The 25776-nt window shown below is 46.7% G+C and overlaps 1 protein-coding gene across 1 annotated transcript in view; it reads left to right on the forward strand.

The window, feature by feature from the left end:
- Positions 1-5981: 5981 nt before the first annotated feature.
- The window catches only part of FREM2 (FRAS1 related extracellular matrix 2), a 347973-nt gene continuing 328178 nt past the window's right edge, over positions 5982-25776 (forward strand). Inside the window, exons 1-2 of the mRNA XM_075851054.1 lie at positions 5982-6299; positions 6541-6676. Of these exons, the coding sequence (XP_075707169.1) occupies positions 5982-6299; positions 6541-6676 (454 nt within the window). The remainder of the gene's footprint in view (positions 6300-6540; positions 6677-25776) is intronic.

Raw genomic sequence — 25776 nt, forward strand, 5'->3', positions numbered from 1 at the left:
CACAGGTAAGATGTCCATGGCCACGGCCGTCGAGGTTTAAGTCAAAACGACGGGCCGTGGCCATAGACGTTACAGTATCCCCCCTCTTACGCCCCCTCTTCTTGGGACCAGAGCTGGAGAGAAACTTCCTCACGAGGACAGGAGCATCGATGTTCTCCTCTGACTCCCAAGACCTCTCTTCTGGGCCGAACCCCCTCCAATCCTCCTTCTTGGTGGCCAGAATCTCCTTTACTTCAAAAGTCCCTGATGAGCCGCCAGGGACCACTGCGGAACTAGGAGTCCTGGAGTAGCAGTTCAGGACCACGGGTTTCAGCAGGGAGACGTGGAAGGAGTTAGGAATCCTGAGGGTAGGGGGAGCCGTAGCTTGTAGGATACCGGGTTGATCTGTAGCAGGATTTCGAAGGGTCCGAGGAACCTAGGGGCAAATTTGCACGACGGCACACTCAGCTGGATATTCCTAGAAGACAACCAGACTTTGGTCCCTGGAAGGAACTGCGGAGGCGCCCGTCTTCTTGTATCTGCCTTTCTCTTCATGCGGTCCACCGCCAACAGGATAGAAGATCGGGTCTGTTGCCAAATCAGTAGAAAGTCCCTGAAGGTCGAGTTGGCTGCAGGAACCTGGGACATAGTAGAGACAGGAAGGGGTATACAAGGATGCTGACCGTAGACGATGAAGAATGGACTGGAAGTGGTCGACTCACTGGTGTGGTTGTTATAAGAGAACTCTGCCCACGGGAGCAACTTCACCCAATCATCATGGCACCTGGAAAAAAAGTGACGTAGATAGTTCTCCATAATCTGGTTAACTCTCTCGACTTGCCCATTGGACTGGGGATGATAGGCCGAAGAGAAGTCCAATTTTACACCGAGAAGGCCGCAGAGTGCTCTCCAAAACTTCAAGGTGAACTGGACCCCTCGGTCCGAGACAATATGCAGGGGCAAGCCGTGCAGGCGGAAGATGTGTTGTATGAAGAGGTCAGCCAATCGCGTAGCAGACGGAAGGCCGGTCAAGGGGATGAAATGAGCCATCTTGGAAAATCGATCCACAACCACCCAGATCACACTGCATCTCGCAGAAGCAGGAAGATCCGTGACAAAGTCCATAGCGATATGTTGCCAGGGGGCAACGGGCACAGGCAGTGGTTGGAGCAAGCCAGCAGGTCTGGAGTGAGCAACTTTATTTGTTGCGCATACCGTGCATGAGGAGACAAAGTCCATAACGTCTTTGGGTATCATGGGCCACCAGAACTGACGGGTGATTCGATCTTGGGTCTTACAAGCACCTGCGTGACCTGCCAGCTTAGAACTGTGACCCCAACTAAGAATTCTTCCTCTGTCTGCCAGACGCACAAAAGTCTTTCCCGGAGGAATGTCTCTAACTTGCAGGGGAATCACAGAGAAGATGCAGGATGGGTCAATAATATTCTGTGGAGATTCCATAGCATCCTCAGTTTCAAAAGATCTAGACAAGGCGTCGGCCCTCACATTCTTGTTGGCGGGTCGGTAGTGGAGTTCGAACCGGAACCGAGCAAAGAACAACAACCACCTGGCTTGACGAGGATTCAACCGCTGGGCCGTCTGTAGGTAGGTCAAATTCTTGTGATCCGTGAAGATCAGGATAGGATGAACCGCGTCCTCCAGTAGATGTCTCCACTCCTGCAGAGCCAGCTTGATAGCCAGTAACTCCCAATCCCCAATCGAGCAGTTGCTCTCTGCGGAAGAAAACAGCTTGGAATAGTAGCCACATACCACAGCCTTGCCTTTCGATCCTCTCTGGAACAACAGTGCCCCAGCACTGGAAGCGTCCACCTCTAACGAAAACTGTAGGGATACATCAGGATGGTGCAGAATGGAGGCAGACGTGAAGGCTTTTTTTAAGGATTCAAATGCGACTTCAGCTTCCGGAGTCACATTTTGGCATTCATACCCTTCTTAGTGAGGGTGGAGATAGGAGCAGTCAAAGATGAGACGTTGGGGATGAACATCCGGTAGAAGTTGGCGAAACCTAGGAAGCGTTGTATGGCTCTTAAGCCTTGGGGGCGTGGCCACTCCAGGACAGCCTTTACCTTCTGGGGGTCCATCTTGAGGCCCTGATCGGAGATGATATAGCCCAGGAAGGATAGAGACTTATTCTCAAACACACACTTCTCTAGCTTGGCATAAAGGCGATTCTCTCTTAGACGGAGCAACACCTGGCGGACATGGGGAAAAAAATCAAAATGTCGTCGAGATACACCACAACACAAACATAAAGGAGATCACGAAAAATGTCATTGACAAATTCTTGAAATACTGTGGGGGCGTTACACAGGCCGAAGGGCATAACTAAGTATGCGTAGTGCCCATCACGAGTATTAAAGGCAGTCTTCCACTCATCACCTCGACAAATCCGGATCAGATTGTAGGCCCCCCGCAGGTCCAGTTCAGAATTTGTTTTAGCCCCCCCCCCCCCGTATGTGATCAAACAGTTCAGAAATAAAAGGCAGAGAGTACCTGTTTACATAATCTGATCGGCGCTGTAATGTAGATAAAACAGTGGTTATTAGTTTGAAAAACGAGAATTTTTGAGAAAGTTTTGAGCAATTTTAGATTTATGCTAATTAGTTTCTTAATAGACAACTGGGCGTTGTACAGAGAAGTGTATGACGCTGACCAATCAGTGACCAATCAGCGTCATACACTTCTCATTGTTCCAGCCCATTGTTACAGTGTGATTGTGCAGTGAAAGAAGCTGGGCTGGAACAATGAGAAGTGTATGACGCTGATTGGTCACTGATTGGTCAGCGTAATACACTTCTCTTCACTACGCCCACTTGGTCAAAAGTAAAAAAATACCCAGTTGACCATTAAGAAAATAATTAGCATAAATCTAAAATTGCTCATAACTTGCTCAAAAATTATTGTTTTTCCAAAATAAAAACCACTGCTGTTATCTACATTACAGCGCCGATCAGATTATGTAGGAGATAGGGCACTTATAATCTGGTGACAGAGCCTCTTTAAAGTAAGAGTAAAGAAAATTCTAACAAATAATTACAAAAAAATGTTGACCAGCATATGCATAAAATTGATAACAGCAGTCCGGTCATTAACACCCAAAATAGTTTAAACTAAAAAATAGGGTTAAAATAAAAAAATAATACAATGCATGTGATGTGCAGTTTAGAAAGGACCAAGCTTCTTGGAAACTAAATCTAGGCCAGACATATCCATTCAGTAGTAGCCATGCGTCTGTGGAAATTAAAGTGTTTGAACAGTTTGACCAATAAGCTTATAATGGTACATAGAAACGTGAGCTGCTTATGGTCACTGCTGCCCAGCTGGTTTTGGCTTTGCCACTGAGACAGTAAGGCCGTGATTATAAGTGGATTAAAGTACAGTAGTAGTTGTTGTATAGATGAAGATGCAATATATAAATCACTACAGTAAGGGGATATTATTGGGGAAAAAATTAGGGGAGACTTATCAAGTGTGGTAGAATGCATTAATTTAGGAGATAGTTCCAAATTTATCAAAATGGCATTAGTGGTATGATAAATTTGGCTGATCTAGCCAGGCATGCTAGACACTTTCCTCTTCCCTTTACCACCTCATGGCTGGTCTATATACTGTATATATATATATATATATATATATATATATATATATATATATATATATATATATACACATATATATATATATATATATATATATATATATATTATGCATATATTTTGTGGAAAGAAAATATGCACGTCTTGTGCATGTCTCTACTCCTTTTAGCCAATAGACACTTTTTGAAACTGACAAGGTACAGTAGGTATAAAAATTGTTTAATACACAACAAATTTGGTACCAGGTACTTCATTTCTTGACATCATTTGAGACAGAACTTCTTTTTCTTTTCTCTTTTTTTAGCACTTTTTAACAGTAAAAAACTCCATTCAATGATATGACAGGAAGCCATGGGGAAAAATATCAAATCAATCTCAAGAGAGTCAGGTTAGCTTGTCATATGAAGAAAACTCCATTGCTTTTCACTTCCAATCTTATGTGAGCAATACGACGAGGAGATGGAGTTGTGTGTGTTAGCTTTTGTTTTGCACATTTTTACATTATTGTTGCATCAAGCAAAAATACCTCAGTGGAATTGAAAATACTGTAATCCCAGTAGTTCTGTAAAACTACACATGCTCAAAGTGAGTGCCGTTCCTGAGAGCTGCCATCATCTGAGAGGAGAGATCCTGAAATCTACTACATGTGCATTACTCCATTGTATGGCTCCAGGGCTAAGACACACTAGGGATACTCAGTGCAGAGAACCTGACAGATATTATCTTTGTAAGACCACAGAAGCGAAAGGAACAGGGAGATTAAAGTGAATTAATAGAACTACAGATTCAAGTCTTACTGTGGAGAGAAGAAATCAGAAGATGAATTCCTTTGTCAATGGTGCTTTCTGTTGGCAGCTAATTTAAATTAATCCTTCAAGATAAGACAGCCACTCTTACAGAACGGCTTCGGCTTTCTACTTTATAAAAGCTTTTTATTGATCCCAGTAGAAATTATGAAAAAGTTAAATTCAAAATGTATGTGATCAATCCCCACCCCTTCAAAGAAGATTAAAATATATTGTTCTGCATTGTAATCCATGAGAAAACATAAAGAACTGGTGAACTGTATCCAACAAGATTATACATAAATAATTGCTATCATTCTATTATTATATTGTACACTGGGAACATCATTTCCTGCAACTTTAGTGTACCGAGGCGGTAATGACATGGCTCTCTGCACCGCCAAAAATTCAATAAAACCACATGTATACATGTCACGTACTCTCTGCCTGCGGCTCCTTCGGTCTCCAGGACATTGAGAGTTACTTGCTCGGGCGTCGCCCGGCCTGGCAGACTGAGGCAATCTGCAGCCAATAGGAGCTCAGGGGCGTCAGGCCAATCAAAGCCTGGCTGATGTTTCGGAGCTCCTGCCCTCTCCTTATTTAGTTCAGCCTGGGATAGTTGGCCTTTGTCTGTAATTAGTGTTTCCTTGCCTGGTGCTTTCCTTTGTTTCAGAGTCCCCTGAGCGACTTGCTTTTTTACTTCTTGTGACCTGACCTCGGCTGGACTCCTGACTTTTCTTTGCCTTCAGACGTTTGTTTTTTCGCACTCTCCCGGTTTGACCCTGCCTGCCTGACTCCGCCTTTTGCACCCGGACTTGTTTCGCAGCGCAATTGCCCTGCCTCTCCCTCCGTGTACTTCCCAGGTGACCCTTTGTAATTTCGTACTGTCTCTGTCTTATCTGTTTGTCGGTTTCACTTGTACCAGTATAGGGAACGCCGCCCAGTTATGCGCCGTCGTTTAGGTCGGGTCGTACAAGTAGGTAGGAACAGAGGTTTGGGAAGAACAGGGACCTCACTGTTTACTGTGTATTTGTTCATGACAGAATTACAGACCATTACCTGTTCTTCCCTGTTGTCTGGCTTTGTTTGCCATGGACCCTTTGGTAGTGTTAACAGAGCAAATTCAGGGTTGTGCTGGAACCCCAAATCCAGTTACCCGATCGTTTCTCTGGCGATAATTTTTTTTTTTGCACCTTTTCGTGAGAGCTGCATGCTTTATTTTCAGTTACGACCCCATTCTTCTGGCTCTGAGTCTCAACGTGTGGGGGTCATCATATCCTGTCTACTGGGGGACCCCCAGGATTGGGCATTTTGTTATCTCACACTAGTCCCCAACGCTCCTCTGTCAACGCTTTCTTTTCCGCCCTGGGACATCTCGATGACGAACCCGACAGGACAGCATTCGCTGAAACTCAGTTAGGGGAACTTCGTCAGGGTAGAGGCCGGTAGAGGAGTACTGCTCTGAGTTTAGGAAGTGGTCTGTGGAATCTACCTGGGGTGACTCAGCCCTGAAGTACCGCTCCGGGCTAGGACTGACTGACGCCCTGAAAGACCTGCTAGTAGGTTACCCCCCCCCCCCCCCGACTCCCTAGATCAGCTCATGAATCTCGCTGTCCGTCTCAACCAACACATCCGGGAGTGTCGGCAGGAACGGTCCGGTTCTCCTACTCCAGTCGATCCTCCTAGGTCTCGAGCTGTCCCATTGCCATCTTCTTCAGATGACTACCAGGAGGAACAGATGGAGATAGGGATCACAGGAGATCCGAAAGTTTGCAGGGAGTTCCGCCGCAAAAATGCCTTATGCTTCTACTGTGGAAACGCGGACCATCTACTCAGTGCCTGTCCCAAACGCATAAAAGAAGACTCCGGAAAACATCTGCGCCTAAGTGGTCATCAGGGCGGTTACTTGGGCGCACAGGTATCTCCCATTCTTTTTAATAAGGTCTTGTTGCCAGCCCAGGTGTCATTTTTGGGCAAGACTGGGATAGGTTCTGCGTTTGTGGACTCAGGGTCCGTTGCCAATTTTATTTCCCACAGTTTTGCTTTGTCGATTGGTTTACCCCTTATTGGTTTGTCTGTTCCTATTCCCTTGGTAGGGGTAGACTCCTCCCCATTAGCTTGCGGGCATGTTTTCCAGTCTACCCCTGTTTTGTTTAAAGATTGGTTTAATTCACTTGGAGGAATGTACTATGTTTGTCCTTAAGGGGCTATCCACCGAGATTGTATTAGGTCTCCACTGGTTGCGCAAGCATAAACCCATCTTAGATTGGGTGACGTGGAAACTTGTTACTTGGGGTAAGAAGTGTTTGTCATCTTGTATGTCCACCTTAAGGGTCAGTCTCGTTGAGGAGGGGAACACTCTTCCAGAAGTTATTCAGGACTTCAGTGACGTCTTTTCAAAAAAAGCCTCTGAAGAGTTACCTCCTTATCGAGTACACGATTGCGCAATCGACCTTGTACCTGGAGCTAAGCTCCCCAAAGGTAGAATCTTTAATCTATCTTGCCCTGAGCGTGAAGCGATGAGGGAGTATATCCAGGAGAGCCTGGCCAAGGGGTACATCCGCCCCTCCTCATCACCTGTAGGTGCTGGTTTCTTCTTTGTCGGGAAGAAAGATGGGGGGCTTCGACCCTGTATCGACTACCATCAGCTTAAGGCCTCATGCACACGACCGTAGCCGTGTGCACGACCGTGATTTTCGGGTCGGCCGGCTGCGGACTGTCAGCGGACTGTCAGCCGCAGGCCGCCCGCAAATCGCGGGACATGCACATGGCCGCGGCCATTGTTTTCAATGAGCCCGGACCACAGAACCGGGCCGTAATAAGACATGCCCGTTCTTTCTGCGGTCCGGGCTCCCGGGCCGTGCACGGACCGCAAAAACTACGGTCGTGTGCACGGCCCCATAGAAAAGAATGGGGCCGCAATTCTCCCGTGGATTTTCGGGGGAATTGCGGCCGCAAAAACACGGTCGTGTGCATGAGGCCTAACAATATTACCATAAAGAACCAACTGTAATGTCCGTGGCTGCGGGCTGTCAGCTCCAATCCCCTCCTGACAGCCGCAGCCACGAGTCGGCAAGCGCTGGCCCCAGCCTCCTCCTCAGGAGACGCCAGCGCCCGCTTCCACTCACCTCAGCCGGATCCCGTAGGGTGCGCGCGCACGCTCATGCCCGCTCTTAAAGGGGCAGTGTGCGTTCTGAACTTTTGATGAACTTTGACCCGTGAGTACCCTGGACTATAAGAGGGGTCCAGCCCCCTGCTTCTATGCCTGAGCGTTGTTGATGTTTCCTAGTTTGTCTATGTGATGGCCTCCTGTATCCTGTACCTGTTCCAGTTCCTGTTCCTTGCATTCCATACCATCCTGGTCGAGCACTGTGCTGTGCAAAAGTCGTGTTGGGCTGTATTCCACGTCTGACCTGCTTCACCTCGCCTGACGTCTACCTACTGCCTAGTCCAAGCCGAGCCTGCCCTGCTGTTGTCTGAGCTGCCACAGGTACCTATACGAACTATAGACATTCACCTGCGCCCTGTTGGCCAGCTGCCTTACTGTCAATGTGGTACGGCCCAGTGGGTCCACAGACCCTTCGTGACAGTACGCTCAGGCCATGGACCCTGCTGGTCGATTCAAGACTATGACGACGTCTCAAGAGATGCGAGCGTATATGCTAGAAATTCGGTCTTGACAGGACCAACTCCTCCAGGCGTTAAACATTCTTGCACGTCGGCAGGAGGCACAAGCTGTTGTTCCTCCTATTACACCTCCTGGCAATGTTGATCCTCAGACTACACCTCTTAGCAGTGTTGACCCGCGTGTTTCTTTGCCACTTCCTGACTGCTATGATGGAGAAGCAAGTACCTGTTGTGTTTCTGAATCAGTGCCAGATCCACTTCAGCCTGTATGCTAGGACATTTTCGTCTATTGGCGCAAGGCTCACTTTTATCATCTCTCTCCTCACTGGCAAGGCTCTTGCATTGGCGAACCCTATCTGGGAGAGACAAGGACCAGAGACCCGTGACTTCCCAGCCTTCATCCGAACTTTTCGCATGGTGTTTGAGGAGCCTGGATGGGTCTCATCTGCAGCGGCCTCTTTGATTAACCTATGCCAAGAAGACACCTCCGTGAGTGAGTACGCCGTCCACTTTTGCACCCTCGCGGGAGAGCTGTTATGGAACAATGAGGCTCTGGTGGCTGCATTCTGGCATGGACTGGCTCCTAAAATTAAGGACGAACTTGTCGATCTGGATCTGCTGTCTACCCTGGATGACCTCATCCTTCTGTCTACCCGGATTTATATACGGATCCGAGAACGCCTCCAAGAGGTTCGACGGGAGGGAGCCCTTCCCAGTCTGGCTCCTACTTTGCAGCAACCCCTGCTATCCCCAGATGTCGATCCTCCAAAGGAGTCGGTGATAATGGACCAGTGTAAGTTATCCACCCAGGAGAGACAACGCAGACGCACGTCTGGACTCTGTCTTTATTGCGGCCTCGGCGGCCATCTTGTGCGTCTGAGTCCCCAAAGATCCCAAAACCTAGGGTTGCTAGGAGTGACAACCTTGGGTAAGAATGGACTTCCGTCTAGATTGTCTATACCTCTGACCATAGTGTCCGGTAAAAAAACGCATCAGGTGTCTGTGTATCTGGACTCTGGATCCGCTGCTAATTTCATCCGTAGAGACCTGGTGGACCTTCTGCAATTACCCACCACCCCTCTGGAGAACCCGTTGACTGTTGCTTCAGTAAATGGACTACCTCTGCCAGACCCAATTATAGCTGTGACCAAGCCGCTGAGGCTCCAAGTGGGAGCCCTTCACTCCGAACTTCTGCCCTTCTATGTGCTATCCAAAGCTGTTAACCCTGTGTTGCTGGGCCTGCCTTGACTCCGACTGCATGCCCCAGTCCTGGACTGGAATTCTGGAGGGGTTCTCCAGTGGGGCCCTGAGTGTCAAGGCCGTTGCCTGGTGCAGATTTGTTCGGCTCAGCCTTCGCTGCCTTGGTCATTGGCAGGATTGCTGAGTCATTATGCTGCATTTTCGGATGTCTTCAGCAAGAGGGAGGCGGAGACTTTGCCTCCACATCGGGCGTATGACTGCCCTATCGAGCTGATTCCTGGTGCATCCCTTCCCCGTGGTAGGGTATATCCTCTCTCCTTGCCAGAGACTATGTCCATGTCCGCCTATGTGAAAGAGAACTTGGAGAGGGGCTTCATACAAAAGTCTTCCTCCCAGGCAGGAGCCGGGTTCTTCTTTGTCAAAAAGAAAGATGGCTCTCCTCGTCCTTGTATCGACTACCGAGGTCTCAACCAGATCACGGTGAAGAATAAATATCTGTTGCCACTGATCTCTGAACTGTTTGATCGTATACGTGGTGCCAAGATTTTTTTCTAAGCTGGACCTGCGTGGGGCTTACAACCTAGTCCGGATGATGAATGGAAGACTGCATTTAACAACCGTGATGGACACTATGAGTATATAGTAATGCCCTTCGGCCTGTGTAATGTGTTCATCCAGAAGTTTGTGAATTACATTTTCCGTGACCTCCTCTATGTTTGTGTAGTAGTCTACCTTGATGACATCTTAATTTTTTTCTCCAGATCCTATGACGCACCAGAGACATGTCCGTCAAGTTCTGCTACAGTTAAAGGAGAATCATCTGTACGCCAAGTTGGAGAAGTGCGTGTTTGACAGAGATGCTCTACCCTTCCTGAGCTACATAGTCTCGAATCGAGGTCTCGAGATGGATCCTGAGAAGGTAAAGTCTGTTCTAGAATGGCCACATCCTCAAGGCTTGAGGGCCATACAGCGCTTTTTGGGATTCGCTAATTTTTACAGGCAGTTTATTCCAAACTTCTCCTTACTGACTTCTCCCATCTCTAACCTCACTAAGAAGGGTATGTATGCCAAGGTGTGGACTACCGAGGCAGAGTCCGCATTCAATAGCCTGAAGAGTGCCTTCACGTCAGCCTCTATCATCCATCATCCGGATGTCTCTCTGCAGTTCTCGTTGCAGATGGACGCATCCTCTGTCGGTGCTGGTGCACTCCTGTTCCAGAGAGGTCCCAAGGGCAAGTCAAGGGTATGTGGATATTTTTCTAAGCTCTTCTCTTCCGCAGAACGCAACTACTCGATTGGGGATAGGGAGTTACTGGCCATCAAATTGGCCCTGGAAGAGTGGAGACATCTACTAGAGGGCGCAGCTCATCCGATCCTAATTTTTACAGACCACAAGAATCTGACCTACCTCCAGAAGGCCCAACCGCTGAACCCTCGTCAGGCCAGGTGGTCACTGTTCTTTACAAGTTTCCAGTTTGAACTCCATTATTGCCCGGCCGACAAGAATGTGAGGGCCGATGCCTTGTCCAGGTCTTTCGAGACGGAAGACACCTTGGAGTGTCCACAGAATATTATTGATCCGTCTTACATTATCTCTGTCAATCCCCTGCAAGTTGGGGACATTCCACCAGGGAGGATTTTTCTGCACCTGGTTGATCGGGGAAGAATCCTCCACTGGGGAAACTCCTCTAGACTGGCAGGTCAAGTGGGGGTCCGTAAGACCCGGGATCTGATTGCTCGTCATTTCTGGTGGCCCACGCTGCCCAAGCACATTATGGACTTCGTTTCTTCCTGTTCTGTATGTGCAGCCAACAAGGCCGCTCACTCCAGACCTGCTGGTCTGCTCCAGCGATTGCCTGTGCCCAATGCTCCCTGGCAGCATATAGCTATGGACTTTATTACGGACCTGCCTCTCTCTGCTGGATGCAGTGCTGTCTGGGTGGTGGTGGATCGATTTTCGAAGATGGCCCACTACATTCCTCTGACCGGTCTTCCTTCTGCTCCTCAGCTGGCCAAACTGTTCATCCAACACATCTTCTGCCTGCACAGCTTGCCGCAGCATATTGTGTTTGATTGGGGGGTTCAGTTTACCTCGAAGTTCTGGAGAGCCCTCTGCGGACTCCTCATGTGAAGTTGGACTTTTCATAGAGCCTACCATCCTCAGTCCAATGGTCAGGTCGAGAGGATCAATCAGATCTTGGAGAACTACCTATGCCACTTCATTTCCAAGCAGCATGATGACTGGGTGCAGTTGCTCCGATGAGCTGAATTCTCCTACAATAATCACACCAGCGAGTTCACAAGGAATACACCATTCTTCATTATTTACGGCCAGCACTCACGAATTCCTCTTCCGAGGTTCCAGCGGCTGACTCCGCTTTTAGAGACTTTCTACAGATCTGGCAGCAGACTCGATCCTCCAGCCTCATGACAGTTGACCGCATGAAACGGAAGGCTGACAAAAGGAGAAGAGAACCTTCTCACACTCACCTTTGACCTTGTGCCTTCTTTTCCCTTAAGTTCCCTCCCACTGAGCAAAATTATGATATGGGTAATCGGGAACTGCTGGCCATCAAATGGGCTTTGGAGGAATGGCGCCATTTTATCGAAGGGGCAAGACATCGGGTCACGGTCCTCACTGACCATAAAAATGTGGTCTTTCTAGAATCAGCCAAAAGACTCAACCCTAGACGGGCTAGATGGGCTCTATTTTTTTTACCAGGTTCAATTTTGTTGTTACCTACAGGCCTGGTTCAAAGAATATTAAAGCGGATGCTCTGTCCTGTCGTTTTCTGGCAACCCCACCACCTGAGACCAAACCCGAAGGTGTATTGCTTCCTGGTGCGGTAGTGGCAACCGTAGACTCTGACCTGACCACAGAGGTCGCAGCCAGCCAGGAATCTGCCCCTGAAGCCCTTCCAGGGGGAAAATTGTTTGTACCCCTACACTTCTAGCTGAGGCTCCTCCAGGAGTGTCATGACTCAGTCCTGTAAGGTCACCCAGGCATCTCTGGTACCAGGGACCTTGTCACCTGTGGTTTCTGGTGGCCAGGGCTGCTACGGGATGTCCGAGCCTATGTGGTCTCATGTGAGATCTGCGCCCAGTCTAAAACTCCCAGATCCCGACCTGCAGGCTTTTGGTGTCCTTTGCCGTTGCCCCAAGGACCCTGGACCCATCTAGCCATGGTTTTTATCACTGATCTCCCTTCATCCCAGGCCATGTCGGTGATCTGGGTAGTGGTAGACCGGTTTAGTAAAATGGCCCACTTCATTCCCCTGAAGAAATTGGCCAATGCTAAAGAGCTAGTTAAGCTCTTTATTAAACATATTTTAAGTTTGCACGGGGTACCTGTTAACATCGTCTCTGACAGGGGGGTCCAGTTTGTATTGTTGTTTTGGAGGGCGTTCTGCAAGCAGTTAGGACTAGAATTGTCCTTTTCATCGGCCTTCTATCCAGAAACGAATGGCCAGACTGAGAGGACCAATCAGTCTCTGGAACAGTATCTCAAATGTTTCGTGGCGGATTCTCAGGATAAATGGTTCAGGTTTTTGGCGCTTGCGGAATTTGCCCTCAATAATCACATCGTCAGGAGTTTCTCCATTCTTTGCTAATTATGGTTTTAATCCCCGGTTTTCTTCATTTTCCCCATGTGTATCAGATAACCCTGAAGTGGAGCTTCTCACTGGGAATTTGAGGGTCATCTGGGACCAGGTCCAGAGTAATCTCAGGGCAGCCCAGGACCACCAGCGGCTTCAAGCCAATAAAAGGTGTTCGGCTAATCCTGATTTCTTGGCGGGAGATGGGGTTTTGTTATCTTCCAAGAACCTCCGCCTGAGGGTACCCTCCAGAAAGTTTGCCCACAGGTACATCGGTCCTTATGAAGTCATGGAGAGGATCAACCAAGTCTCCTTCCGCTTAAAATTGCCCCGCTCTTTCCGCATCCACGATGTGTTTCATTCCTCCCTTCTGAAAAGGTTTGTTCCCCCCATCCTTCCCATAGGGAAAACCCCCGTCCCAGTATTGACACCCAAGGGACAGGAGTTCGAGGTGGCCAGGTTGCTGACAGTAGAAAGGTTCAGGGGTCTAGTCAGTACCTGGTCCATTGGAAAGGATATGGTCCCTTATAAAAAACTTTCATAAAAAGTTTCAGAATAAACCTGGTTCGGGGGTTGAGGGTCCAGTGGCCCCTCCTAAAAAGGGGGTACTGTCACGTACTCTCTGCCTGTGGCTCCCTCGGTCTCCAGGACATCGTGAGTTACTCGCTCGGGCGTCGCCCGGCCTGGCAGACTGAGGCAGTCTGCAGCCAATAGTAGCTCAGGAGTGTCAGGCCAATCAAAGCCTGGCTGATGTTCCTGAGCTCCCGCCCTCTCCTTATTTAGTTCAGCCTGGGATAGTTGGCCTTTGTCTGTAATTAGTGTTTCCTTGCCTGGTGCTTTCCCTTGTTTCAGACTCCTCTGAGCGACTTGCTTTTTGACTTCTTGTGACCTGACCTTGGCAGGACTCCTGACTTTTTCTTTGCCTTCTGACTTTTGTTTTTTCGCACTGTCCCAGGTTGGCCCTGCCTGCCTGACTCCGCCTTTTGCGCCCGGACTTGTCCACGGCGTAATTGCCCTGCCTCTCCCTCCGTGTACTTCCCAGATGAGCCTTTGTTATTTCGTACTATCTCTGTCTTATCTGTTTGTCGGTTTCACTTGTACCAGTATAGGGAACGCTGCCCAGTTGTGTGCCGTAGTTTAGGTCGGGTCGTACAAGTAGGTAGGGACAGAGGTTTGGGAAGAACAGGGACCTCACTGTTTACTGTGTATTTGTCCATGACAATACATGTGTTTTTTGCAACGGTTTTACTGTGATAGCAGTTTTCTAAAGTTTTTGAAAACTGTAAAACTACAATTTTGTCACTGTGCGCTAACAGCTATGTTAATACTGTCATTCTGCTGTTCTGTCATGGGTTTGATCAAAGTTTTCATCACTTTTACATAGTTACATAGTTACATAGTTAGTACGGCTGAAAAAAGACACATGTCCATCAAGTTCAACCAAGGGAAGGGAAAAGGGAAGGAAAAATTTCTACACATAGGAGCTAATATTTTTTTGTTCTAGGAAATTATCTAACCCTTTTTTAAAGCCATCTACTGTCCCTGCTGTGACCAGCTCCTGCGGTAGGCTATTCCATAAATTCACAGTTCTCACTGTAAAGAAGCCTTGTCGCCTCTGCAGCTTGAACCTTTTTTTCTCCAGACGGAGGGAGTGCCCCCTTGTTTTTTGAGGGGGTTTTACAAGGAACAGGATTTCACCATATTTTTTGTATGTGCCATTAATATATTTATATAAGTTAATCATGTCCCCCCTTAGTCTTCTTTTTTCAAGGCTAAATAGGTTTAATTCTTTCAATCTTTCCTCATAACTTAAATTCTCCATGCCCCTTATTAGCTTCGTTGCTCTTCTTTGTATTTTTTCCAACTCCAGGGCATCCTTTCTATGAACTGGAGCCCAGAACTGAACTGCATATTCTAGATGAGGCCTCACTAATGCTTTGTAAAGTGGCATTATTACATCCCTGTCCCGCGAGTCCATGCCTCTTTTAATACACGACAATATCCTGCTGGCCTTTGAAGCAGCTGATTGACACTGCATGCTGTTATTGAGTTTATGATTTACAAGTACACCCAGATCCTTCTCAACAAGTGAATCCGCCAGTGTAGCGCCCCCTAGGACATATGATGCATGCAGGTTGTTGGTACCAAGATGCATAACTTTACATTTATCTACATTAAACTTCATTTGCCAAGTGGACGCCCAAACACTTAGTTTGTTTAAATCTGCCTGTAATTCATGAACATCTTCCATAGTCTGAACTATATTACATAGCTTGGTGTCATCTGCAAAAATAGAAATAGTGCTATTAATCCCTTCCTCTATATCATTAATAAATAAGTTGAATAATAGTGGTCCCAGCACTGAACCCTGGGGTACACCACTTATAACCGGGGACCATTCAGAGAAGGAATCATTGACCACAACCCTCTGGATACGGTCCTTGAGCCAATTCTCAATCCAATTACAAACTATATTTTCTAAACCTATAGTCCTTAATTTACCCATTAGGCGTCTATGGGGGACAGTGTCAAATGCCTTTGCAAAGTCTAAAAACACTAAATCCACAGCGGCCCCTCTGTCTAGACTTCTGCTCACCTCTTCATAAAAACAGATTAGGTTAGTTTGACAACTTCTGTCCTTAGTAAAACCGTGCTGGCTGTCACTTATAATGCTATTTATTGTCACATAATCCTGTATATAGTCCCTCAATAGCCCCTCAAACATTTTCCCCACGATGGATGTTAAGCTTACTGGTCTATAATTACCCGGGGAAGACCTAGAGCCCTTTTTGAAAATAGGCACCACATTTGCCCTGCGCCAGTCCCTTGGCACTATACCAGTCACTAGAGATTCTCTGAATATTATGAAAAGGGGGACAGAAATAACTGAACTAAGCTCTTTAAGAATTCTAGGGTGTAACCCATCTGGTCCCGGAGCCTTGTGCACATTTATTTTATTTAATTTAGCTTGGACCATCTCTACATTCATCCAATTCAGTATATCAACTGATATATTAACAGCACTGGCACCGGCTACATCAGCTGCTCTTTCTTCTGTTGTATATACAGAGCTAAAGAACCCATTTAGTAACTCTGCCTTCTCTTGATCCCCTGTGATCAACTCTCCATTACCATTATCTAGGGGTCCTACATGTTCAGACCTTGGCTTTTTTGCATTTATATGCTTGAAGAATTTTTTAGGATTTGTTTTACTATCCTTGGCCACCTGCCTTTCATTTTGTATTTTTGCTAATTTTATTACATTTTTACAGATTTTATTAAGCTCTTTATATTTTACAAAGGCTACAGCTGTACCCTCAGATTTGTATTTTTTAAATGCCCTTTTTTTGTCATGTATTGCCCCTTTCACAGAAGGTGTAAGCCATGTGGGGTTTAATTTGAGTCGTTTATACTTATTACCTGTAGGAATAAATTTTGCACTATAATAACTCAAAGTAGATTTGAAAATCTCCCATTTATCATTTGTTCCATTATTTGACATTAGTTCTTCCCAGTCTATATCCTGAATTGCAGCCCTCATCCTGGGGAAATTGGCTTTCTTAAAATTAAATGTTTTTGCCCTCCCAGCCTGCGTTTGTTTTTTACAGTATAGGTAAAATGTAACTATATTATGATCACTGTTACCGAGGTTTTCACGAACATTGACATTCCCAACAAGATCTGCATTATTAGAAATGACCAGATCCAACAGAGCTTCACCTCTAGTCGGGTCTTCCACAAACTGGCCCATAAAATTTTCCTGCAACAGGTTGAGGAAATGTCTCCCCTTTGCAGTTGAAGCCGAACCATGACACCAATTAATATCCCGGAAATTAAAATCTCCCATTATCACTACAGTACCCGCCTGTGCAGCCCGCTCCATCTGTTTATATATCTGACCTTCCATCTCCTCAGTTATATTGGGGGGTCTATAGATTACACCAAAAGTAATTTTTTCAGTGATCACCTCCCTTTCTAGTTCCACCCACAAGGTTTCAACCTCCTCACAGTCTTCACCCACTATTGTCTCTTTCACACTCGCCTTCATATCACTTCTCACATACAGACATACACCACCACCTTTCCTATTTGTCCTGTCTTTACGAAAAAGTGTAAAACCCTGTAGATTTACAGCCCAGTCATGTGAAGAGTCCAGCCATGTTTCAGCAACACCAACTATATCTATATTTTCTTCCAGTATCAAGGCCTCCAGCTCCCCCATTTTGCTTGCTAGACTTCTGGCATTTGTGAACATACACTTTAACTTGCCTGTCAGTTTTTCACTTTTATTATCAGAAATGTGATTTGACATTAATCGGTCCTTTTTATTTACACTGATGTTTTGTAACGAAAGGATCTCCTTATCTTGTTGTCTAGTCCTCTCCCCACATTCTGTTTCTCCCCCCACCAATATAGTCTGACCCCTCTCTAACCTGGCTACCCCTTTTTTTTCTACATTGACCTCCCTCCTCAGCCCTAGTTTAAAAACTCCGCCACCCCAGCTAGAATTCTCTCCCCCAGCACAGCGGACCCCCTTCCATTTAGGTGCAAATCATCTGCAGAATACAGTTTGTACCCCAATGAAAAGTCAGCCCAGTGCTCTAGGAACCCAAATCCTTCTCCTCTACACCAAGACTTCAGCCATGCATTTAACTCCCTAAGCTCCCGCTGTCTTTCCTGTGATGCGCATGGCACAGGCAGTATTCCTGAGAATACAACCTTGGAGGTCCTTCCCTTCAGCTTGTAGCCTAGTTCTTTAAAATTATTCTTAAGGCTCCTCCACCTACCATTTATTCTGTCGTTGGTACCGACATGGACCACGACAGCTGGATCATCACCAGCCCCTCCCAGCAATTTGTCCACCCGTTCCACCACATGCCGAACCCTGGCACCAGGGAGACAGCAAACCATTCGGTTGAGGCGGTCTTGGCGACAAATTATTCTATCCGTCTTCCTGATTATAGAATCCCCTACGACTATCAATTGTCTTGGCTTGCCTGCATTACCATCCCGCCGACTACTAGCTGGGCTGTTCTCCCGGCTGTTAGGGAGATCAGTATCCACTAGGGCTGCCTTTTCTGAGACTGACACCCTCGCATCATCACCCAACCTGGCAATTTTGCTTGGAATACCAGAAACCGGATCGGCCTTCCTTGTCTTTGACCCCTTTCTACTGCCCCTAACTACATTAACCCAGCTACTTACCTGATCCTGCTCACCCATGTCTTCACCCTCCAGTTCTAACCCACTAACTGCATGCTCTGTGAGCAGCAAGCTCCGCTCAAAATTGTCTATCCTCCTCAGTGTTGCATTCTGCTCCTCCAGATCTCTAATACGAGCTTCCAGGTGAACAACATGCTCACATCTGCCACAGAGATATTCACCCTGGAACTCCGGCTCCAGTCGTGTATACATATGACAAACTGTGCACTGAAGAAAACCTCCAATCTTGCTATCCATTATCCAAGTTACACCAAAACAGCGAACAATTGTCAAAGAAAAAGAAGAGTACTTACTGGGGCTTCAACTCCTCTTTTCAACTCCGGTTTTAACTGAAGAAATTGCACAGCATGCACTCCTTGACGGAATCCCGACAGACCGCATTATAAGTCAAGAGGGTCTGCAAATGTTGAGTAATAGCACCTCAGTATAGATGAACGATAATAACACCAGTGTGTATAACTAAAAGAGAATGCAACAAGAATGAGGCAAAAAAAACACAACATATAGATCAGGTCAGCGAACGATGCCTACTTTTTAGACCAGTGTGGTCAGTGATATAGTCTCACTACAATCACTCAGGCCGTTTTTCACGGCATCTGAGTGCCACCCGAAAGTTTTCACAGACCCATTCACTTTAGCGGGTGAATCTAGTACATGAAAACTGACCCGATTCTCCAATTCATGGAAAAATAGGACATGTCCTATATTTCCACGGATCACCGACGGGACCTGACCGGCGCACACTGTCGTGTGCATGGGGCATAAGTGGACAACTTTGTTCTTCCTCTCTCCTTTTTGCTATTAACCTAACACATAAGACCCTCTATTCCAGTTTATTATGGTTTGTCACATGTGCATGTAAGGCTCTGATGGATGGACAATAGTGCAGGAACCACTCCTCTCAGACAGCCCAAGCAGATACTCCATACCATCTTACTGCATCTTAGGGGCTAGAGAATGGTACCCAATGTAGAGACTATGGAGAACAAGTGGAAAAATATTCAGACCAAGTTCACACCCATGAGGTAGTAGACCAATGATGGGGTGACTGACTAAAAAAACTTACTTATAGAGAATTTGTAGAAGCTGCCTTAGTCCTTATTCCAAATTCACTTGCTAGAATATGATAGCTTGGATCTCAACACAGTTTTGCTATGAGAGAACATATTTCTAATTCTAGTTACACCACACCAGACTATACCTATTTGGTTGAAATACATGTTGATTATTAAATTAAATGCTGGAGAGATGCGTAGGAAGATAATTTATCATCTGATGTTCATGGGAAATTGGGAATGTGAAGGGAAAATCGAATTACTTTACTAATTCTGCTTTAATATATTGCATAACTTAAAATGTAGCAGCAGTACAATTTGCAGTCTTACGTCCCACTAAAACCTAGGATTCTGGAATCAGATGAAAGATAACAGGGACCATGTATTCATGCTGCTGTCCATATTCTGACCCTTTTGTAACCTCTCCCCGTTTCCTTAATCCTCTTCTCAAATACAGACCCAAGACCAAACGCCTAAACTAATACAGAGCTTAGACCAGACCCCCCAAGTATTACAGACACCAGAACCCCTAAACTGATATAGACCCCAGACCTCCTAAACTGACATAGAACCCAGACCAGACCCTCTAATTAAAAACAGAACCCCTAAAGTAATACAGACCATAAAACAGACCCTGTTAATAATACAGACCCCCTAAAGAAATAAAGACCTTGGACCAGACCTTGCAAATAAATACAGACCCCCAAAAGTAATACAGACCTTGGAACAGACCCTGCAAATAAATACAGACCCCCAAAAGTAATACAGTCCTAAGACCAGACGTGCAGATATTTATCCCCGTTTCTGCAGTTCTCTTCACTTCCGGGCGCCACCACAAAGTCCTTACGCCCATTTAGCGTCAGGATGCTGTCAGCAGAGGCGTAGCTAGGGGGGAGGCGGGGCATGTGCCCCGGGCGCAACTTAGAGGGGGGCGCCAGGGCCACCTCCTCCTGCACTATAATTGTACCTGTGTCTATAGGACACAGGTACAATTAGAAGCAATGAATGGCCGGGTACGTTCCGTGCCCGGACATTCAGCTCTTTTGTACAAGTGAAGCGGTATCGCGCTTCCGTCGCTGAAAGGCGCTAACTGACAGGGAAAGTCATTCTGCACAGCCAATCAGCGCCTTTCATAGACGCTTCGTTCAACCCCAAGGAGACCTGCGCAGAAGAAAGCAGGTCTCCATTGCTGCCGGCCAGCGTGGGAGTGGGATTAAGGTGAGTTTGAATAGTTTGTTATTTTATTGTAATAAAAAAAGTGTATGGCTTTATCTACAGGGGGGGCTTTATCTATGGGGGGGCTTTATCTACAAGGGGGGCTTTATCTACGGGGGTGGGCTTTATCTATGGGGGGGCTTTATCTACAGGGGGGGCTTTATCTACAGGGGGGCTTTAGCTGCAGGGGGGCTCTGTTTACAGGGGGGCTAAATACTGGGGTGGGCTATCTATGGAGCACCATATACAGGGGTGGGCTATATCTAGAGGGGTCTATATACAGAGGTGGGCTATCTATGGAGCACTATATACAGGGGTGGGCTATATCTACAGGGGAGCTATATACAGGGGTGGGCTATCTATGGAGCACTATATACAGGGGTGGGCTATATCTACAGGGGGGCTTTATACAGGGGTGGGCTATCTGTGGAGCACTATATACAGGGGTGGACTATATGTGGAGCACCATATACAGGGGTTGTAATGTCAGGATAGGAAGACAGACAGATGAGCCCTAATCTACCCGCCACTCAGTCCCTGCCTACTTGCACAGCCCGTCCTAGGTGACGACGTACAACTGGGCGACGGTCCCTACGCTCAATATGTGCGCGACAGACAAACAAGACAAGGGGACACAAAAGCAAGGGCTGTGGGGCAGTTACCCATGGCAACTCCGTGAGAACCAGAGTAGTGGACGAGCCGAGTCAAGCCAGGAGTGTACGAGGTAACTAATGCAGAGCAGGAGAATAGTCAGTCAAGCCAGGGTCAATATGAAGCAGAGGTCAATGGTAACAGCAGGAACAGCAGAGCCAGGAAACAAGAGAGAATCACAGGCAAAGGACAAGCAACAAATGAAGGTATAAGTAGACCAAGGGCGGGAGCTAGAACCGTCTGGCCAGGCTGCGATAGGCTCTCCCACTCCTCAGCCTACCAGCCTGAGTGGTAGCAGATCGATTCACTCTAGCAGACCTAGGAACAGATGCAGGCTGATTAACCACGAGCGTCAACACAGAAGCTGTGTCAGGCAAATCCTTCACAGGGGTGGACTATATGTGGAGAACTATATACAGTGGTGGGCTATATCTACAGGGGGGCTATATACAGGGGTGGGCTATCTGTGGAGCACTATAGGGGGAGCTATTTGTGGGACACTATATACAGGGGTGGCCTATATGGGGGCACTATCATTGTTCGGGCCACGCTGGGAGCTGTAGTTTTACACCGTATATACCTATACGGCAGGGGTTGCACTAAATTGAGCTGTATTTGTGCTGGTGTATTTATGTACTGAGCTTGGTTCTGGTGTTGTGTATAGAACTATATTGCTTGTAAAATGTACAAATGTTTTTATGCTCGAGTTACATAAAAAGAAATGTGGAAAAGAAATGACACGTCATTGATTAGTAGAGAAAACAAACATGGCGAGGGGGAAGGAGATGTCGGGAAAGAGGTTGTGGTGGGGGCGCCAAACTCAATCTTTGCCCCGGGTGCTGGAGAACTTAGCTACGCCTCTGCTGTCAGGGTCGGTGTTCTGGAGCGACGAGGGCTGCCTCCTCCTCCCGCAGTCCAGGAGGTATTTTCCAGGAATCTCCCAGACATTTCAGGAGAGTTGGCATGTATGATATAACCCCAGTCTATATATTATCTCATTAATTGCGCATTTTGCTTTAAACAGAATCCATGACGCGAGTGTGAACATAGCCTCATACAGCTGCGTCAATGAAAAAATATATAAATATTATAGCTGTCAGAATATGAGGAGGCAAAAGTGCAAAAATTCTTTGTGTCCTGAAAAACTAAATTGGAAAGCTCCTTTTATAATAGTAGAAGAGGTAGTATTTTGTATATTTAAGTGTAAAAGTGTTTAGAAAAATTGAAATGCTCTGCGTATCTTACACTTTTGAGGTGACTGTAATAGTCTTTCTTTACTTCCACAGAATCTCCTGCAGGGGGCAGCATTTCTCTATATTTTCGAACACTACCAGGCGTTAGAATTCAGATGACTGCAATGTTTCATCACATATGTTGTTGATATTCCAATAATGTTTAATAATTTGTCAGTGAAGGAGCAGTTACTTTTTATCACTTCTGATAATACTGTACTTTATTGTGTCTCCGGATTTACATACTGTATATGGACTATTATTATTATTATTATTATTATTATGATTATTATTATTATTACTATTATCATTAGTGAGTTATATAACTTCAAAATCTAGAACTTTACATTACATTGTAATGTATCTAATTTTTGCTGTAAAATACCATTTGTTATTGATTACTACATTTAAGCAACGTCACACGTAAGTTTTTTGTAGAGAAATGTCGGTCCTGTATGAGTGATAATACAGAGATAATACATTTTATAAAAAAGACAGTTTTTTTTACTAAAGAAGATCAAAAAGACATATCCTTAAATGTGTTGTCAGGCACATAAGAAATATTTTTTAAACAGGTCACAATGCGTTACCAACATAAAATAAGCCATACTCACCTACCTGTTCCCCGCCGCGATGTCTACTTCCTGCTGCAGCGATGACCGGTCGACACGAACATGTGACTGCTGCAGCCAATCACTGGCTGTAGTGGGTCATCGCTGCGGCCAGTGAACGCTGCAGTGGTCACATGTCTTTATGGCGAAGCGTAGGTGAGTTCGATTTTTTATGTTGGTACCACATTGTAGGCTGTTTAAAATCTAATTTTAAAGTGCCGGTGTCATGAACAAATACACGGGTAACAGTGAGGTCCCTGTTCTTCCCAAACCTCTGTCCCTACCTACTTGTACGACCCGACCTAAACGACGGCGCACAACTGGGCGGCGTTCCCTATACTCGTACAAGTGCAACTGACAAACAGATAAGACAGAGACAGTACGAAACAACAAAGGGTCACCTGGGAAGTACACGGAGGGAGAGGAAGGGCAATTGCGCTATGAACAATTCCGGGTGCAAAAGGCGGAGTCAGGCAGGCAGGGTCAAACCGGGAGAGTGCGGCAAAATAAAAGTCAGAAAGCAAAGAAATGTCAGGAGTCAAGAAGGGGTCAGGGGTAACAAAGGAGTAAAATGCAAGTCGCTCAGGGGAGTCTGTAACTAGGGAAAGCACAGGGCTAGGAAACACTAATTACATGCAAAGGCCTACTGCCCCAGGCTGAACTAAATAAGTAGAGGGCGGGAGCTCAGGAAAATCAGACATGGCATTGATTGGCCTGACGTTCCTGAGCTCCTATTGGTAGCAGACTGCCTCAGTCTGCCAGGCTGGGCGACGCCCAAGCGAGTAACTCTCGACGCCCTGGAGACCGAGGGAGCTGCAGAAAGGGAGTACGTGACAGTACCCCCCCCCCCCTTTTACAAGGGGCCACTGGATCCTCCATCACCGAACCAGGTTTATTCTGAAATTTTTTATGAAATTATTTTATAAGGGTCTGAGCATGGATAGCTCGGACTGGGACCCAAGTCCTCTCCTCTGGACCATCTCCTTTCCAATGGGCCAGGTACTGGATAGACCCCTGAAACTTTCTACTGTCCAGCAACCTGGCCACCTTGAACTCCTATCCCTCGGGTGTCAATACTGGGACGGGAGGTTTCCCTATGGGAAGGATGGGGGGAACAAATCTCTTAAAAAAGGAGGAATGAAACACATCATGGATGCGGAAGGAGGGAGGCTTGATCACCTCCTTGACCTCATAAGAACCGATGTACCTGGGGGTGAACTTTCTGGAGGGTACCCTCAGGCGGAGGTTCTTGGAAGATAACCAAACCCAATCTCCCACCAAGAAATCAGGGTTGGCCGAATGCCTTTTATTGGCTTGAAGCCACTGGCGGTCCTGAGCTGCCCTGAGATTACACTGGAGATGGTCCCAGATGACCCCCAAGTTCCCAGTGAGAAGCTCCACTTCAGGGTTATCTGATACACATGGAGAAAATGAAGAAAACCGGGATTAAAACCATAATTAGCAAAGAATGGGGAAACTCCTGACGATGTGCTGATGTGAATATTTTCGGGCAAATTCCGCAAGCGCCAAAAACCTGAACCATTTATCCTGAGCATCAGCCACGAAGCATCTGAGATACTGTTCCAGAAAATGATTGGTCCTCTCAGTCTGGCCATTAGTTTCTGGATGGAAGGCCAATGAAAAGGACAATTCTAGTCCTAACTGCTTGCAGAACGCCCTCCAAAACAACGATACAAATTGGACCCCCCTGTCAGAGACTATGTTAACAGGTACCCCATGCAAACGTAAAATATGTGTAATAAAGAGGTTAACTAGCTCTTTGGCATTGGGCAATTTCTTCAGGGGATGAAGTGGTCCATTTTACTAAACCGGTCTACCACTACCCAGATCACCGACCTGCCCTGGGACGAAGGGAGATCAGTGATAAAAACCATGGCTAGATGGGTCCAGGGTCCTTGGGGCACCTGCAAAGGACACCGAAAGCCTGCAGGTCGGGATCTGGGAGTTTTAGAGCGGGCGCAGGTCTCACATGAGACCACGTAGGCTCGGACATCCCGTAGGAGCCCTGGCCACCAGAAACACTGGGTGACAAGGTCCTTGCTACCAGAGATGCCTGGGTAACCTGACAGGACTGAGTCATGACACTCCTGGAGGAGCCTGAGCCGGAAGTGTAGGGGTACAAACAGTTTACCCTCTGGAAGGGCTTCAGGGGCAGAGTCCTGGCTGGCTGCGACCTCTGTGGTCAGGTTAGAGTCTACGGTTGTCACTACTACACCAGGAAGCAATATCCCTTCGGGTTTGGTTTCAGGCGGAAGGGTGATCAGAAAACTACGGGACAGAGCATCCGCTTTAATATTCTTTGAACCAGGCCTGTAGGTTACAACAAAATTTAACCTGGTAAAAAATAGAGCTCATCTAGCCTGTCTAGGGTTAAGTGTCCTGGCTGATTCTAAAAAAAAACAAATTTTTATGGTCAGTGGGGACCGTGACCCGATGTCTTGCCCCTTCGAGAAAATGGCACCAGTCCTCCAATGCCCATTTGATTGCCAGCACTTCCCGATTACCAACATCGTAATTTTGCTCAGTGTGCGAGAACTTACGGGAAAAGAAGGCACAGGGTCGGAGGTCAGTGTGTGAAGTGGGACCCTGAGACAATACTGCTCCCACACCCACCTCAGAAGAATCCACCTCCACAATAAAGTGTTGAGTTTGATCTGGTTGGATTAGTACCAGGGCGGAGGAAAAGCACCCCTTAAGAAGCTCAAAGGCTCGGACCATTTCCAGAGACCAGTGGAGGAGATCCGCACCTTTGCGGGTGAGATTGGTAAGAGGTTTGGCAATTACTGAAATTTTTGGGATAAAACGTCTGTAGTAATTTGCGAACCCTAAAGAGGACTTTCAGGGAAGCAGGCCGGACCCATTCAGACACCGCCTGGACCTTGGCAAGATCCATGCAGAAATCCTCAGGGGTAAGGATGTGTCCCAAGAAAGGCATCTCTTGCGTACCAAAAATAAATTTTTCAA

Source organism: Rhinoderma darwinii, chromosome 2 (assembly GCF_050947455.1).
Source record: "Rhinoderma darwinii isolate aRhiDar2 chromosome 2, aRhiDar2.hap1, whole genome shotgun sequence".
NCBI classification, from domain to species: Eukaryota; Metazoa; Chordata; class Amphibia; order Anura; family Rhinodermatidae; genus Rhinoderma; species Rhinoderma darwinii.